At 43.9% G+C, this 18,223-nt stretch overlaps 1 protein-coding gene across 6 annotated transcripts in view; it reads right to left on the bottom strand.

Annotated features, from left to right (window-relative positions):
• The window catches only part of LOC141083516 (NAD-dependent protein deacetylase sirtuin-3-like), a 56,540-nt gene that overhangs the window by 15,443 nt on the left and 22,874 nt on the right, over positions 1 to 18,223 (bottom strand). For 5 of the 6 annotated variants that reach the window (XM_073567829.1, XM_073567831.1, XM_073567828.1 and 2 more), the window contains exons 3-6: positions 3,406 to 3,576; positions 3,009 to 3,241; positions 2,676 to 2,776; positions 199 to 360 (exon numbers count right to left, since the gene is read on the bottom strand). In XM_073567829.1, the coding sequence (XP_073423930.1) occupies positions 199 to 360; positions 2,676 to 2,776; positions 3,009 to 3,241; positions 3,406 to 3,576 (667 nt within the window). The remainder of the gene's footprint in view (positions 1 to 198; positions 361 to 2,675; positions 2,777 to 3,008; positions 3,242 to 3,405; positions 3,577 to 18,223) is intronic. The other variant, XM_073567833.1, reaches the window with a different exon arrangement.

Here is an 18,223-nt window from a genome sequence, read left to right as displayed (position 1 = left end):
CACACGCAGATTGACAACTAGCACCAAAATTAAACAGCCATACTGACTGCTACAAAAGAGGTGGTGGAGGGTGTCCCCCATAAGAGGGTGGAGTTTCCTGCCCCCACTTCTAAAAAGGCTTCCCCCTTCATTGTTCTTCCACACTACAATGGGGAGGTGGGGTCCCACCAAATCCCACTTCCACCATTAATTTATCACCTTTAGTGATGTCCCCATTACAATCAGCAAATCTGCCTTTGGAAAATCCTCAGAAAATCTGTAAAAACTTTTTGGAAGGTCTTCACCAAAGAAAACAATATCCGGCTTCACAAATCCATAGCAGACATTGCAACGAGGAAAGTGACCAGCCATGATGCAATCCTTGTAAGAAATAAAATATGTTATGAGAGCCACACTACACAAACCAAGAGCATATTTTAAAGTCCCCCCCCCAACATAAAAATGTACATTTACAATTTGACTTGCTTCTCAGGAATGGAGGGCTTTCCACTCCTGTAACTTACTGCATATTGTCTCCCTCTGCGGTGGCTGGTTTTCTAGACAAGCAGTGCCGCGCTTATGTAGGGGGGTCAGCCCCTGCTAAGAACTGAATGACACTGACTTTAAGAGAAGGCTCCCCTCCGATTTGTGCGCAATTGGACTAGTTAATTGTCCCCTGCAGTTTGCTGTGTGTTGGTTTTCAAAAAGAAGCAGGAAGTGTGATGGTTCAAGAAGTGAAGAGAGCCTTGTGCCTGTGAGGGACAGGCAGGGCTACAAGTCTGTCCTAACAAGAGACTGGTAAGTTAATTAACGACTTCACGGGAGAAGCTAGTGCCCGATGACCACAGGATCGATCACCAGGACCGTTTTGGATGGAAAGAGTCGCATCTCACAGCCAGGATAGGTCTCCTGGAGCACCTGAAACCTGAGAGAAAACAACGCTGTGGTACCAGTTTTTTTTTTTTTTTTTTTTTTAATATTGACACTGGAAATAAGATTTACCCACATACGTTAACCAGAAGGAGTAGCTCAACAGAACAAACTTTGCTCCACTACATCAGGACCAATCAGCAGCTACCAGACTGTCTCAGCGCTACAGAGCTGAGTGAGACACCAGTGTTCAACTGTGTTAGGATGTAGAGCAAGGATCTTTAGCAGGGGCAGGGCACTGTAGCAGTGAGACCCGATTATCGAAAGCCAAGTAAGAAGTTAGTAGAATGTAGAAATTTTTTATACTATTTGTATTGAACTTTGTATTGCAATAGCCGGAGCGCAGTGTCTGACACATTCCAGATTTCTCTTTGAACCCATTGCTGTTATTACAATTGTTAGTCTCATTTTCCAGCATATAATACTCTTTCAATAAAGCCGGTGTTTTGTTTCTGCCTCCTTGTCTACTGTACTGTGTTTGAGTCCTGCCCTGCTGTGTCGTTCAAGCACCGCTACACTTACAAGCTTTGTGCTATATAGATAAGACCATGTTCACACATGTTTTTTCCCTGTAGCCAGTGTCGGACTGGGGAGCCAAAGGCCCACCAGTAATAATGACTTTGGAGGCCCACTTTTCACTTGCACACTAATATTACACTACCCTCGTTCACAAATTTACCTATATAATAATAAACTGGGTAGTTTGGTTAATGAATGATGAGATGCTGCTTTTTTAGGTACAGAGTAAAATCATGCGAATTATACCTAGTACTAACCATATAGCGAGGTTGGGGGCCGATGTCTGCACAGGGGCCCACTGGGGGATTCCCCTGTTCCCCTATGAGCCAGTCCGAGCCTGCAGCCAAAACCTGCTCTCTTGGCAGTAAAAACTCAGCTTTGGCTGTGGATTACCTGCAATTTACCTACAGTACGTGTAATAGTTTTAACTGCGTTTTCTGAATAAAAACGTTTGCAGATGTTTTTTGGGTCTCGTTTCTATGGGTGCTGCTGGCCCGAACTGTCAGCTTTGGAGGAGCGCAGGGGCATTGAAGCTGGTCAGAACCAGCAATCGGACTAGCGCACCGCATTGCTTAGGCTCTATAGCAAAGAGCTGGTCAGTGCTGCTTTTTTTTTACCTAGGAAAACATCCACCACCGATTACTGCAGAGGCGTCCGATGGCGAGGCAATGTGCAGTAAGCCATAGAATTAAAATACCTTTGTTCATGAAAAGCTAAGGCTGGTTTCACACTGGCATTTTTTTAGCGCGGCGTTGTGTGCATACATTCAAATCCCCCATCTTTAACATGGGTGTGCATGGTCTATTGTTTGCACGCGTTTTGCGTGCACATGCGTTTTCTGTATTGTGTGCCCAGGCGCATTTTTGGTCCGTCCAACCTGTTTCAAAAAACGCATGCGCAAGAAAAAAAAAAAAAAAAAAAAAAAAAAACACATAAAACAAAAAAAACACACTACAGTCTATGGGAAAGCAGCCGTGCACATGGACATGCGCACGTCAGTTTAAAATCGCACGCGTTTTTTCTTTTGCAACAAAGTGGTTAAAAACTATGCGCAAAAAAAAAAAAAATGCAAAATGCATGATGCGCTTTTTGCATGCGTTTGCACTGCGCACCCAGCGCAAAAAACAAGTGTGAAACTAGCCTAACTGCAGCTTTTTTTATTACGGGATTGGTCTCATTTCTTTCTCAACAGCATACATTTTAAAAAGGTTTCATGCTGGACAAATAGTAAAATAATTAATAGGTACCCGTGCCACTTTAGCAGAGAAAGGTGAATAACACAGATGACACGAGGCAGAGGCGAAAGTTCCATGAGCTTCAACAAGCTTTTCTGGAGGGATCCCAGCCACTGAAAATTGAAAGAAATAGATGTGTAGATGAGCCGACTACAGCCATTAAAGTTAGTTATAAATGTCTTCAGTGATGCCCCTAAAGCTCCCCCTACTGTTGACTGCTGGCAGACAATTTTATTTAACTATGGCAATATAAAAAAAAAGGGAAATAGGATTTGGAGATCTGGATCAAGAAAGATTGATTACAGCAGATTTATAAAAACCTTCATGGTCAGTATATGATCTTACTTCTCTCAAGTCCATCGATGTTCTGCGTGTAACATCTTAATAGTAGGCCCTTTTCATGCAGCAGCCTCAGAAAATAATGAACCACATTGGGCTTGTATTTTCCCGGATATAATTCCTTGGCAAGTGTAAAGAAAGGCAGAGGGTTGTAGGTAAAGTAATCAATGTCAAAGATGGCTTCTGGGTACGGAATATTGTACTTTTTCAGGTTGTCGTACATGCCAGAGCCTGGTGTCCTGTAATAATGGGAAATAAGTCATAATTACTCAATTACACAAATGCAGCTAAAACACCAGAAAATTTGTGACCGACCATCTACCCTTCCTTCCACCACCCCAAAATTTCTGATTCCGCCATAACATTGGCTTATTCCCCCCGTTCATAAGCAGCAGCCACTCACCTGAAGTCAGGTATCCCACTTGCTGTACTAATTCCAGCTCCCACCATAACTATTATCTTTCTGCAATAACGCTTTACGATCAAATCAGCAATATCAGGTAGGCCAGAAGGCTTCAGGCGTAATGGAGGACTTCGTGGTAGGAGACTTTTCATGCCCAGTGGTGCCTTTACTCTAAATAAAAACCTCAATTGGTAATTACAAAAATTGGAACTTACAAATTACTAACTTGTAACAGAAGGAAAATTAATAAATAAATATATATTTTAATCCTTTCACTCCAAAGCCCATTTTCACCTTCCCGACCAGGCAAAAATTTTCCAGTTCTAACTAGTGTCACTTTGAGGCAATAACAGAAATGCTTTAGTGGATCCCAGTGATTGAGATGTTTTTTTCGTGACACATGGTACATGTAAATTTAGGTAGATATGATTTGCAAGGGTCTTAAATTTGGCAAAAGTTTAGAAATTTTTTTCAATTTTCAAGCTTCTAAATTTTGATGCCCTTAAACCAGAGTTATACCATACAAAACAGTTAAACATTTGCCAAATTATTTTTTGCTAAGAAGTTGGAAGAGAGAAATTGCTGACCCTTTTAACATTTTTCCAACAAAGTTTTTTTTGGGACCACAGCACGATTTAAGTGACTTTGAGGGGTTTGTGCGACAGAAAATACAGCAAAAGTTACACCACTAAGAACCGCTCCCACATGCAATAATTTATTCATCCTTCAGGTGCTTCACAGGAATTAAAGCAATTTGGATTTAAAAAAAAAAAAAAAAAAAAAAAAAAATTGAATTACACTTACGAGTAATTTGGTTTCTAAAGACCCTCCATGACAGCATCACAGGAGCAATACCAAAAGAATAAAATGCTAGGGAGGACCTGAAAGACTTCAAGTGCTCAGCCCAGAAGACAGAGGAATGAGCCTTCAGCAATTCTTGGTGATAAAATTCTGGCTCTTATGATTTGCAAATCGCCTTCTTAATCCAGTTTGCTAATGCATTTTGGAGATCTTCCCCTTTGTTGGGTCTATAGTATTATACAAGATTCTGATCTCTCCTTCAGACCTCTGTGTTGCAAGTAAAGAAGAATAGTCCTGCAGACATCCAACGCATGGAATTTCTCTTCTCTACCATTTGTCAGATTCGGAAAAAAAAAGGGAGGGCCATCTGCTGAGACATATGAAAGTCTGTTGTAACTTTAGTACGACTGATGGTCTAGCTGGAGAACCACCCTAACCCCATGGATCTTTTGGTAGGGCTCCCTGATAGATAGAGAGCCTGGATTTCAATCACCTTTCTAGCCATTATGGCGACTAGAAACGCTGCTTTCCATGACAATTTATCCATGTATCAAGGACATTGGTTCGAAGGGAAGCACGGTTAGACCCTTGAGCACGATATTCAAATCCTGCAATGGGATGCCATTGGATCTTCTTGGATGCAGTCGAGAGACGGCTGTGAAATCTTTATCCAGCTATGAGCCGCCAGATTTCTATTGAAATAGGAGCTTAAAAGGGAACCTAACAAGACAAAAAACTAGTGACAACTAAAACGAACACCTTATTCAGCACCTGTGCTGTAGCCCAGCAATGGTTAAACAACCCCCCTCCCCACTGTCCATCTCCTGTATACCCACCCAAAGTACCTTTTGAAGTTCTCCCGCGCTGTAGGTTAATCCTGTCGGTGCTGTCCAATGTACGTCGTTTCTGCAGTCTTCTTGCTTTTATTGACGTGGATGACGCCTTCTGAGTCATCCACATAGCTGGGTGATGCAGCAGCTGAGGATGAGCTGAACCTGAGGAACAACCAGTGGGCCCTCCATCTTCAGGCTGTTTAGGGTCCCAAACCATCCACTTTTTGGCCATATCGGTGCTATGAGGATAGTCTTGACACTTTCTGCCCCGATTTTTTGCGGCGTTCTTGGCAGCAAGGGGATTGGAGGAAACAGTGAGCTTGACCTTCCACGGGTGGGCAAATGCATCCAACCTTGCTGAAGTTTCCTTGGGATCCAGGTAAAAATAGGGTTTTACTTTTGGCGATTTGCAAACAGATTTACCTATGGATAACCCCCATCTCTCAATCATCTGGAAGATATGTTTTCATACTCCTTTCTCCAAGATGTATGTATCCCTTCTGCTTAAAAAATAAAATTGCTTATATGTTGTCAGATTCTAAAGTGGAGAGCTGACAGGAAGTGGTGGTGATGTGCCCAGGTGCATATTCTCAGAGATTCTTATTTTGTGCTCCTTTGATGTCTCGGGTGGGCCATTGTAGTCATGTCGTCCGAATAAACTGATGAATCAGAGTTGTTGCTGCCTTGATGGTCTTTTCTACTGCCTTTAACTTCCTGAAGTATGAGGTTTGACTGGCGATTTCTTGTGGCCAGGTTCCTTGGAAGGCCACTTGGCAGATTACAGCTTCCCAAACTCTTGCTGGCATCTGTCCTCACTGGTGTCAGAAGATTCTGAATCCTTAGTGTTCCTTTTGCCAAATTTTCTGGATGAAGCCACAAATTCAGGGAGGCTTTTATATGGTATGGAAGGCAGATTCTGTTGAGAGAACCCAGGAGATCTTTCCCAGTGGGAAAGAACATTGCAGGATTTTTGTATATGCAAAGGCCAAGGAATGGCTTGGATGCAGGATGTCATGGACCCCAGGACCATCATAGCAAATTATATAGAGACAGTCTTTCGGTTCTTCAGAGAACAGACCCTTGATCTTAACTGCTTTTGCCTTTTCATCGGTAGAAAAGAGGTCTGCTTTTGGGAATTTTAGATTCCCAGGAAAATCTTGGTAGAAGGATCCAGGTCTGATTTTCTGTTTCAGAAGCCAACCTACAGATGCCAGAATCTGGAGAGCGGTCTGCAGATGCTCCTTGAGTTGTGGTACAGAGGGAGCCATCAATAAGAATTTGTCCAAGTAGGGGATGATACAGATGTTTTGCCTTCTTATGAGTTAGATCACTTGTGGCATGATTTTTGTAAATAGTCAAGGAGCCGAATAGATCCTGAAAGGAAGGACGTTCAGTTAAGGACAGATCTTGTGTCCTCGCATGAGGGCAAATCTCAAATTTCCAATAAGATGGATATATGGGTGTAAGGGGAGGCCAGGACTGTAGTCATGGCCAGAGTCACAAGCATCTGTGTCCCGACTTTCCTTCACAGAAAACTGTATTTCACTTCTCAGCATACTTGCGTCTCCAGTTTCAGGTCCCCCTGGGCACTTCCCAGGTGGCGACGGCCCTTCTTCCAGGCGACCCCTAGTAACGGAGACAGTCCAGGACAACTTGAACAATTCTCTTTACTTAGTACTTCACACGTTACATCCACAGTTGGCACATCATGGAATTCACTTGTTTCCTCACCTTTTCCCACTTTGCTGATGCGTCTATGCGGTACACGTCCGGACTGGACAGTCCTAGACTGCTCCCAAGATCCTTCCTGGCCTAACCGCACCATAACGACAAAAGCTTCGGCCTGTTTCACCCAAGACTCGAAATCAGCCACCTGGTTTTGCTGCTTCTAGTAAAGCATCCGGCCTGTCTGTACAGTCCCCATCGAAGCTCCTGCTTCCTTCAACTCCTCACTCCAACCAACTCCTGCTCTAAAAGGCGTCCGCCCAGGCTATGACATCTTTCTCCTGTACTGGCCTACTGCAATGATACCCAGTGGCCGTGGATAACGTGGGCTGCAGCTATTTAACGTTGCGTGGCTGCCGAGCCGTCCCTATAACCCATGTGGACACTTTGGGCACCCTGGCCCCATCTGAACCAACTTCCTAAAAACTCCTGTCTTACCACCCGGCAGCCCCTCCTACACTTAACCCTCTATACACTAACTATAACCTTTTCTAACTGTGCACACTAGTATGACTCCATCTAGTGGCCCCCAAGGAAACTACACTTACCCTTATCTATGAGAACTATAATACTAAAGGTGCCCCCTCTAATGTCTGAAGGGTGCACTTCACTTTCCCTAAACTGTACATGAGCCATAGTAAACATTACTACATTAAAGGAACACAACATAATATACATAGTCCCACAGAGAATGGTAACATGTATGAATGTGGCAGTACCATAAATGTGAGAGGCAATACATATTGCTATGTAGCAGTACCACAAATATTAACAGACAAAGATTAGCACATGTAAAAATCACACTGAGAACAATTAGAGGAAAGAGCAAGGAGGAGGCAATTCTATCCCACCCCCTTACATGGGTACGTGGTAGTAAGCCTCTTGAAGATAGGTTGTCGCAGTTATTAAATTCTTGCCCATCAGTGGAACAGGGGACTCTATAGATTCCATTTTGAATATTCTGTACATAACATGGTGGTTAACGTTTTTAAGATTCTGTAAGTCCCCGTTTTGTTTTTATTTTAATTAAAAATAGTGGCCCCTGCCTTGTTCCATCAATGGAACTGTAGATATCACTCCTGAAGGTCTTGAAGCCCCAATATCAGGATCTCTTGTAGTTTTGGGGAAGACAGCAGAGGCATAACTACCGAGGTCGCAGCTGCGACGGGGCCCGCCCAGCAGGGTCGCCATCAGGGCATTACAGTCCCAACTGGCGTATAGGGCCCGATGAGCAGAGGGGGCCCACAACAGGCCTCTTCTGTTCTGCACAATGGGCCCCAGCGCCAGGATTCTCCCAGCTCAGTAACTGCCCGTGTGTCCGAGCCTGGCCAATCATAGGCTGTCAGAACGACGCTGTGCACCTCAGATGCATCGACTGGAAGACACCACTAGAGCTCAGCCAGGTGAGGAGAATTTTTTTTTTTTTTTTTAACAGTATGAGGTGCATTATACTGGCATGGGGCGCTGTTATGGGGTCCTTCTCCGATACCACACAATCAACAGAGCGAGGGAAGTGTGAACAATCCCAAGACCTTTATTATAGGCAAAATTAGAAGGTCCATAAACAATCCACCACACTGAGGATACAATAGTCCAGAACACAAATGAAGTTCAGTAACAGGATAAAATCTCCAGGGAGATGAGTCCAATATCCAGCAGCCGGAGGATAAAATGGGTCCACACGCTTCCCTTTCTCTGACGTGCTGTGTGATGAGATGTGGTCTCTCAGTCTCAGGATCTTTAAGGCTGTGTGCCCACATTGCGTCTAAACGTTTCCGCAGCGTTTGTGCCGGCTCAGACGCTGCAGAAACGCTTAAAAGAAGCTTCACATTAAATTGCATGCGTTTTTGGCTTTTTGTGCCAATGCATGCGTTTTTAAATGCTCAGGAATCGCTTAGCGGCTAAAAACGCAGCATGCTCATTAATTTCCGCATTGCTGAGCGTTTTTAGCCTTTTCCAATGTTCCCAGAAAGCGCGCAGAAACGCACGTTTTCTGGGAAGGGGGATCACTTTCCTGAGCGTTTAAATACGCCAACGTGGGTACACAGCCTCTCTTTCTGGGCTATGAGGCTATTTTTAGAATTACCCAGTGTCCTTCAGTACACCCTCACATTCTGTTCCCTCCTTAGAAGTCAACCAACTAGTTTCATAATACAATGCACAATTAGCCTATCAGTACACATCAATAGACAAAGAAACTATGTACAGTCAGGCTGCAGACAGTAAGTGAGTTAATTCAATTATCAGCCTTTTGGAAGGTAATTGAGACTCCAGACAATATGGGGAATACACGAAATGATACATGGCCACAAGAAAACATTATGAAATATACACAAAATGACACCCACATAACATATCACACCATCAGTCACGTTATACTATGGGGCTGTATTAGACTATTATGGAGAGACATGAGGCAGAATGGGTGGATATGTTGGGTCCAGAATATGGGATATTACTGTAGGGGGCTAACTAAAGGATATTTTTGAGGATACTGTTTCAGTGTGGGGAGGAGAGGTCCTGCTACTGAGCAGGGCGACACTGTCACTTTTTTCTTCACCTGGCGTAGTATAGAGGTTGGGGAAAGTTTGGGGAATGTGCTCTAGATAACTGTTCTTTTCTGCAGACACAAGTCCTGTCTGGAAGAAGTGATGGCGGTCTGAGCTAGATGAAAAAGTAAAGAGTAGATAAAGCACTTCAACTAGAGACATCACTGGTGTGTTACCGGTACACTTATACTATATACAGAGCTCCTGTGTATAATGTCACTGGTGATCACTATTACCTGTCCACAGACACTGTATACCAAGTACAGATCTCCTGTGTATAATGGCATTAGTATTGTGTTTTTTGGTCACTATGTGTTGGTAATATGTGATCTGGTCATGGTGTGGTGGTATTTGTTCCTTATATGCGCTATTATTTGGTCACTGTGGTGGCAATATATGATCTGGTCATGGAGTGAAGGCATTTGTTCCTTGTATGTGGTATTATTTGATCACTATGTTAGCAGAAGGACCGGGGGTACCTCTCTTGCGCCAGGTCCGGAACTGTCTCCTCTGTTGCTAGGGGGAAGTTTAGAGACCCGGACCAACCTTTGCATTCGAAGGCAGGGGGCATGGCAAAGGATGCAGCAGGGGAGCGCATGAAAAGACTCGACTTGGCGGGAATCTGCAGCACGGTTAGTCGGGTGCTCCTGCTTCTGAGCACCGTGGTGGTGCAGGACTGCGCTACAGATCCCCTACTCTGACATACAGAGACTGAGTACCAGACTGCTGTCTACCCAATGGCTTCCACAGCACTAGGTGCCAGACACTCCGGGACAGCAATTGTTGCGTGTGTGCCATATAAAAAGGACAAGGTGACTGACCGTGAACTGTGCCATTCCTTCCCGGCTTACGTTAGTTGAGCTACGTTCAGCTCTGATAGTGAGAGACTGCACTTCACCCCGCATAATGAATACAGGACCCCGGACAAGACACCGAGGCCTCACCGCTGCAGCCAGAACTCAGCTCTACACCGGATTCCTCACACGCTGACAGTGTAGGCGCCACCGTTTGCATTGAGGAATCTACAAACAGGAAGCCGTCGGACTGATAAGTTAACCCTTCAGAACTGTTGCTATAACCATTCTATTACCGCCCATCCCCTTATCTGCCTTTTGTAGCCTACCATTTGCCTTACCTGTTAACCCTCCTCCCTGCGTGGAGTATATCCCTGTTCAATAAACTAACATTAACTCTTGCTCTGCCTCCAGCTACCTGCTCACAACTATATGGTGGCAATATGTGGTCTGATCATGGTGCGATGGTATTTGTCCCTTGTGACATTATTGGTCATTTTAAAAGTTGAAAAACCACCAATATACCTAAATTGTATTGAATATTTTACCAAATGTTTAGTAAGTTACAGTAGAGTAGGGCCCAGAAAAAAAAAAAAAAAAAAAAAAAAAAAAGAGAAAGTCTACCTTGTCGTGGCAGCGGCTAAACAAAACAAAAACACATACTTGGCCGAAACATAAGCTGCTAGCTACGTACAGTGGGTTTGGAAAGTATTCAGACCCCTTTAAATTTTTCACTGTTTCATTGCAGCCATTTGGTGAATCCAAAAAAGTTCATTTCTCACTAATGTACACTCTGCACCGCATCTTGTCTGGGGGGGGGGGGGTAGATTTTTGCAAATTAAAAAAGAAAAACCTGAAATATCACATGGTCATGAGTATTCAGACCCTTTGCTCAGTATTGAGTAGAAGCACCTTTTGAGCTAGTACAGCCATGAGTCTTCTTGGGAATGATGCAACAAGTTTTTCACACCTGGATTTGAGGATCCTCCCCAGTTCTGTCAGGTTGGATGGTGAGCGTTGGTGGACAGACATTTTCAGGTCTCTCCAGAGATGCTCAATTGGGTTTAGGTCAGGGCTCTGGCTGGGCAAATCAAGAATGGTCACAGAGTTGTTCTGAAGCCACTCCTTTGTTATTTTAGCTGTGTGCTTAGGGTCATTGTCTTGTTGGAGGGTGAATCTTCAGCTAAGTCTGAGGTCCAGAGCACTCTGGAAGAGGTTTTCATCCAGGATATCCCTGTACTTGACCGTATTCATGTTTCCTTCAATTGCAACCAGTCTTCCTGTCCCTGCAGCTGAAAAACACCCCCATAGCATCATGCTGCCACCACCATGTTTCACTGTTGGGATTGTATTGGGCAGTGCATACCACTTAGAATTATCACCAAAATGTTTTCTTTGTCTCAGACCAGAGAATCTTATTTCTCATAGTCTGGGATTTCATGTGTTTTTTAGCAAACCATGTGGGCTTTCATATGTCTGGCACTGTGGAGAGGCTTCCTCCGGGCCACTCTGCCATAAAGGGCCAACTGGTGGAGGGCTGCAGTGATAGGAGAAAGTTCTACAGAGTCAACCATCTCCCTACTGCATCTGTGGAGCTCAGCCACAGTGATCTTGGGGTTCTTTACCTCTCTCTCACCAAGGCTCTTCTCCCACGATTGCCCAGTCTGGCTGGACGGCCAGATCTAGGAAGACTTCTGGTGGTCCCATACGTCTTCCATTTAAGGAATATGGAGGCTACTGTGCTCTTAGGAACCTAGGAGCACTGGAGAAATTCTTTTGTAACCTTGGATAGATATGTGCCTTGCCCGAATTCTGTCTGAGCTCCTTGGCCAGTTCCTTTGACCTCATGATTCTCATTTGGTCTGACATGCACTGTGAGGTCTTATATAGACAGGTGTGCGCCTTTACAAATCAAGTCCTATCAGTTTAATTAAACACAGCTGGACTCCAATGAAGAAGTAGAACCATCTCAAGGAGGATCACAGGGAAATGGACAGCATGTGACTTAAATATGAGTGTCTGAGCAAAGGGTCTGAATACTTATTACCATGTGATATTTCAGTTAATTTTTTAATAAATTTGCAAATATTTCTACATTTTTTTTTCCAGTCAAGATATGGTGCAGAGTGTAGATTGTTTTTTTCCCCTCAAACTTTTTTGGGATTTACTGAATGGCTGCAATGAAATAAAGAGTGAAAAATTTAAAGAGGTCTGAATACTTTCCAAACCCACTTTATGTGGTGATGGGAACTGTAGATGTGCGATTGGTTAGGATGTGGTGTAGAAGTGGAGTTTTTCCCAAAAGGTTGTTGGGACTGTGGAATGTTTGAGGGGTGGAGGCGGGGCTAGGGTAGAGCCTGGGTGGAGATTCAAAGGGGCTCTGAAAGTTTTACCAGTATGGGGCCCTGAAAATCCTAGTGGCAGCCCTGTTAATTATGCATGTATTTATTAAATATTGCACTATAAAACATTGCAACAAAACTATAGTGCGCAAAATAGGGAAAATGTGAATTTGGGTGGAAAATATTTTGGCATGGGGGCCCCCCCATTTGCAAGTTCACACCGGGGCGCATAACTTTGCAGTTATGCCACTGGAAGACAGATGTTGTTTATGGCCTTCGAGAAGGCAAAACTGAAAACCCTTTTTGCCCCTACTGGTCTGACAAGATTTCTTGCCACTGCGAGAAACACCATGCAATTCTGCCTTCTGCACGCCTGGAGTCGTTGGCTATAGTCACTGGTTCTGAAAAATTAATGCTTTTCTTCCTCCTTTAGGATAACTTTAGCATCCCAGTTTACCATTCTTTCTGTACTGTAAGGTTTGGGCCTGTGATGAAGATAATCTTTTAAGGATTTTTGACTCGGGAACAGTTTTTTTCATATCTGATGCCTTAAAACTTATTGATACCAGCAGTACTTACTGGGCATATGGTTTTTACTGAGCTTTGTAGATACAGATTGTAGGGACACCACACCTTCATAGTCAAAGACCTTTTATCCTACCCTAAGGGTTCTTCTTTATCAGAGTCTCTTATAAGGGTAGAGACCGTGGTTCAGCACATCAGCATCTAAAAGGGATGAAAGATTCCTCTTTCATTTGAAAGAAACCGTCCCAGGGATCCTCTAGCATGTAGCTCCAGCAGTCCATGTCCAAATTTCCTGCCCAAGACGCCATGCATTCCGGCCACGTTCCAGCGTGGAAGTGATGTCACAAGCAGAGTACCCGGGAACTTCTGGTGCTTTCTGAATGCACATTACACGCAGACATGGAGGAAAATAGGCAGACTGCAGCTGAGGAGGTACAAGAAGATCCCAGCCCTGACACTACTCTACATTGCCCTGAGGTGCAGGGGAGTGGTGACGTCCTGCTCCCGATTGTGCGGGAGACACATGAGGAAGGAAGAGTGATCAACCTCTGCAGCCCGGCTTAATTCTCATATAACATACTAGGTAACTGATTTGCTGACCGCAGCACGCCACAGGCAACCTCATGTCCTTAGAGACAGGAAAGACACTGAGTATAGATAGTGGGGAAGGGCAATTTAAACGGTTTCCTGCCCCAAATTAGGATGGGAAGGCAACCTACTGTGGTGCTGTCATGGAGGGGATTGGAGAAATAAAAAAAAAAAAAAAATGTTCCTTTAATCCCAAATTTTTCGTTTTCACATGGGTAACAGGAGAAAATGGAATATGATGGTATCCAGTGTGTGGTGGGAAACTAGCATTTGGGAAAACAGAGGAGCTCCAAAAGGAAGGAGAGACATTTTCTAGCGCAGACTGATTGGTCTGTGGGCACTATGCTGCCTTTGGAAAGCCCCTAATGTGGTTAAAGTAGTGCATACCCCCCAACAAGGGACCCCATTTTGGAAACTACACCTGTCCAGGAATTAATCTAAATGTGTGGTGAGCAACTTGAACCTGCAGGTGCTTCAGAGTTTTATAATTGAGTGGTGAAGAAAAAAAAAAAAAAAAAAAAAAAAAAAAAAAAAGCAACCTTTATCCAACATGTGGTCAAAAACTACTTGAGGCACAGTGCAAAGCTCACAAGGGAAGGAGCACCATATTGTTGTGCAGATTTTGCAGTTATTGTTTGCAGGTACCATGTCACATTGGTAGAGCCCCTGAGGTGCCAGAATAGAACCCTCTCAAGTGTGACACCCATTTTGCAAACTACACCTCAATGAATTCATCTAGTGCGGCAGTGATCATGTTGACACCATAGGTGGGTCACAGAACCCTATACCTTTGGGCGGTGAAGAAATTACTACCCACAAAAAAAAAATTAAATATTTGTCTTAGATTCAGATTTTACATTTTCACAAATATTTTTCTCTTTTTTTTGATCAATGGCACACACCAAAAAATACAAAAACAAAAAAAAACAAACATTAATCAGTTTCTGCTGAATGCGGCAATACCCCTCTGGGAATTTATTTACAGGTGCAGTGAATTTTTACTCCATGGGCGTTTTCCAGAAACAAACAGCAATAGATGTTGCAGAGTCAAAATTGCAAATCTACTGTTGGTAGAGCCCAATTCATGCTTCTGGAGACACACACCCGTAAGTACTGACAAACATGTGGACGCCAAATATGGTTTAGAAGAGGTGCCATGTTGCTTTTCCAGATAATGTGCTACCAGTAATGTGGAAATACCCTATATTTCCGTTAACAGACGATGGACCCGAGTGCAGACTTGTTTTTTTGTGGATTGAGATGAAGCTTTTACATAACATTTGAGATCACATTTATCCTGCACTCTACACTGAGTACTTACATTGGGGTTTCCATCTAAATATGACGCGATTCAGTCAAAACCCCAGATATGGCTCTGTACCTGTATGACAGATGTAGTGAATGGGATAAGGGTACTTGGATTCCTCCCCCCCCACATCTGATTGGGCATTTGTAAAGCATTCTATAGTTTAACGAGAATTTGTTGTATTCTATTAAAAAGGGACAGATTTTATTTTGGTTTGACCATATCCCAAGGAACCCCCAACAGTAAAATCATCTTTAACCCCTTCCTGACATCCGACAAACTATCCCGTCCACGGTACCCGGGCCCGTATGACCGTGGACGGGATAGTACGTCTACCGCGATCAGCGGCGCCCACGTGGTGAGCGCCGCTGATCGCGGCCGGGTGTCAGCTGATTATCACAGCTGACACCCGGCACTGTCAGGGGCGGTCACGGACCGCCCCCGACACGTTAACCCCTTGCACACCGCGATCAAACATGATCGCGGTGTACCGGGAGTTAAAGGGAAGCATCGGGAGGGAGGGGGCTCCCTCCGTGCTTCCCTGAGCCCCCCACGGCAGCGCAATGTGCAGCGCTGCTGCGGGGGGCTCCTATCCTCCAGGCCCCCGAATCCAAGATGGCGACGGGGGCCTTTGGGGACCTGAGGAAGCTGGCTTCCTCAGTGCCTGCAAAGCGCAGGCAAGAGGAAGTCTTCTTCAATGCCTGTGACAGATTGCTGATCTGTCATAGTGATCTGTGATGTGACAGATCAGCGATCTGTCACAGGACAGTGATGTCCCACCTGGGACTATGTAATAAAGGAGAAAAAAAAAAAATAAAAAAATCCCAAAATAAATTAGAAAAAAAAAATATTCCCTCAAATCCATTTTTTGGAAATAATAAAAAAAAACAAACAATAAAAGTACACATTCGGTATCGCCGCGTCCGTAATGACCCGCCCTATAAAACTGTCCCATTAGTTAACCCTTTTAGCAAACCCCTTAAAAAATAAAAAACGAAGCAAAAAATAATGATTTATTATCATACCGCCAAACAAAAAGTGTAATAACGCGCGATTAAAAAGACGCATATAAATATCCATCTTGTCCCACAAAAAACGAGCCGCCACACAGCATCATCAGCGAAAAAATAAAAAAGTTATAGCTCACAGAATAAAGCGATGCAGAAATAATTATTTTTTATATAAAATAGTTTTCATTGCATAAAACCGACAAAAACATAAAAAAACGACCTAAATGAGGTATCGCTGTAACCGTACTGACCCGAAGAATAAAACCGCTTTATCAATTTTACCGCACGCGGAACGGTGTAAACGCACTCCCCCAAAAGAAATTCATGAAACGCTGGTTTTTGTTCATTCTGCGTCCCAAAAATAGGAATAAAAAGCGATCAAAAAATGTCACGTGCCCGAAAATGGTACCAATAAAAACGTCAACTCGTCCCGCAAAAAATAAGACCTCACATGACTCAGTGGGTCAAAATACGGAAAAATTATAGCTCTCAATATGTGGTGATGCAAAAACTATTTTACAATAAAAAGCGTCTTTTAGCGTGTGACAGCCGCCAAACATAAAAACCGCCATAAATAGTAAGTCAAACCCCCCGTTATCACCCCCTTAGTTAGGGAAAAATAATAAAACTAAAAAAAAAGTATTTATCTCCATTTTCCCGTTAGGGTAAGGCTGTGTGCACACGCTGCGGATTAGGTGCGGATTCATCCGCGCGGATTTTGTAAAATCCGCAGGTGAAACTGCAGGTCAAAAGACCTGCGGTTTTACCTGCGGATTGCTCTGCGGTTTTGTCCTGCGGTTTTTCATCTCCTCAATAGAGGAGATGGCAAACCGCAGGAGAATCCGCAGAAAGAATTGACATGTCAATTCTTTCTGCGGATTGAAAACCGCAGATAATCCGCGCGGAAAATTCCGCACCGTCTGCATTGCGGTTTTTGATTCCCATAGGGAATCATGGTACTGTACACCGCAGCAAAAACTGCTGCTGGTCCGCAGCGGCCAAAACTGCTGCGGAACCGCAGCAAAATCCGCAGCATGTGCACACAGCCTTAGGGTTAGGGCTAGGTTTAGGGCTAGGGCTAGGAGTGTGTTGGGGTTAGGGTTGGAGTTATAATTGGGGGTTTCCACTGTTTGGGCACATCAGGGGCTCTCCAAATGCAACATGGCGTCTGATCTCAATTCCAGCCAATTCTGAGTTAAAAAGTCATATGGTGCTCCTTCCCCTCCAAGCTCTGCCATGCGCCCAAACAGTGTTTTACCCCCACATGTAGGGTAGCAGCCTACTCAGGACAAATTGCAAAACAATTTTTGGGGTCCAATTTCTCCTGTTACCCTTAGGAAAATAAAAAATTGGGGGCAAAAATATCATTTTTGTGGAAAAAAATGATTTTTTTATTTTCACGTCCGAGCGTTATAAACTTCTGTGAAGCACTTGGGGGTTCAAAGTGCTCACCACACATCTAGATAAGTTCCGTGGGGGGTCTAGTGTCCAAAATGGGGTCACTTGTGGGGAGTTTCAATAGTTTAGGTACATCAGGGGCTCTCCAAACGCACATGACACCCGCAGACCATTCCATCAAAGTCTGCATTCCAAAACGTCACTGCTTCCCTTCCGAGCCCCGACGTGTGTCCATACAGTAGTTTTCTCCCACATATGGGGTGTCAGCGTACTCAGGCCAAATTGGACAACAACTTTTGGGGGTCCAATTTCTCCTGTTACCCTTGGGAAAATGAAAAAATTGGGGACTAATTGATCATGTTTCTGGAAAAAATACGATTTTTTTATTTTCATGCCCTGGCATTATAAACTTCAGTGAAGCCCTTGGGGGTTCAAAGTGCTCACCTCACATCTAGATAAGTTCCTTGGGGGGGTCTAGTTTACAAAATGGTGTCATTTGTGGGGGGTTTCCACTGTTTAGGTACATTAGGGGCTCTCCAAAGGCAACATGACACCCGCAGACCATTCCATCAAAGTCTGCATTCCAAAACGTCACTACTTCCCTTCCGAGCCCTGATGTGTGTCCATACAGTAGTTTTCTCCCACATATGGGGTATCAGCATACTCAGGACAAATTGGACAACAACTTTTAAGGTCCAATTTCTCCTGGTACCCTTGGGAAAATAAAAAAATGGTGACTAAAAGATCATGTTTGTGGAAAAAAATACGAATTTTTTATTTTCATGCCCGGGCGTTATAAACTTCTGTGAAGCACTGGGGGTTTCAAAGTGCTCACCACACATATAGATAAGTTCCTTGGGGGGGTCTAGTTTACAAAATGGTGTCATTTGTGGGGGGTTTCCACTGTTTAGGTACATCAGGGGTTTTCCAAACGCGACATGGTGTCC

Source organism: Dendrobates tinctorius, unplaced genomic scaffold (assembly GCF_039654945.1).
Source record: "Dendrobates tinctorius isolate UK_male_01 unplaced genomic scaffold, ASM3965494v1 ptg000020l, whole genome shotgun sequence".
NCBI lineage: Eukaryota > Metazoa > Chordata > Amphibia > Anura > Dendrobatidae > Dendrobates > Dendrobates tinctorius.
Note: the sequence above shows the minus strand (reverse complement) of the source record. Positions and strands in the feature narration are given on the sequence as shown.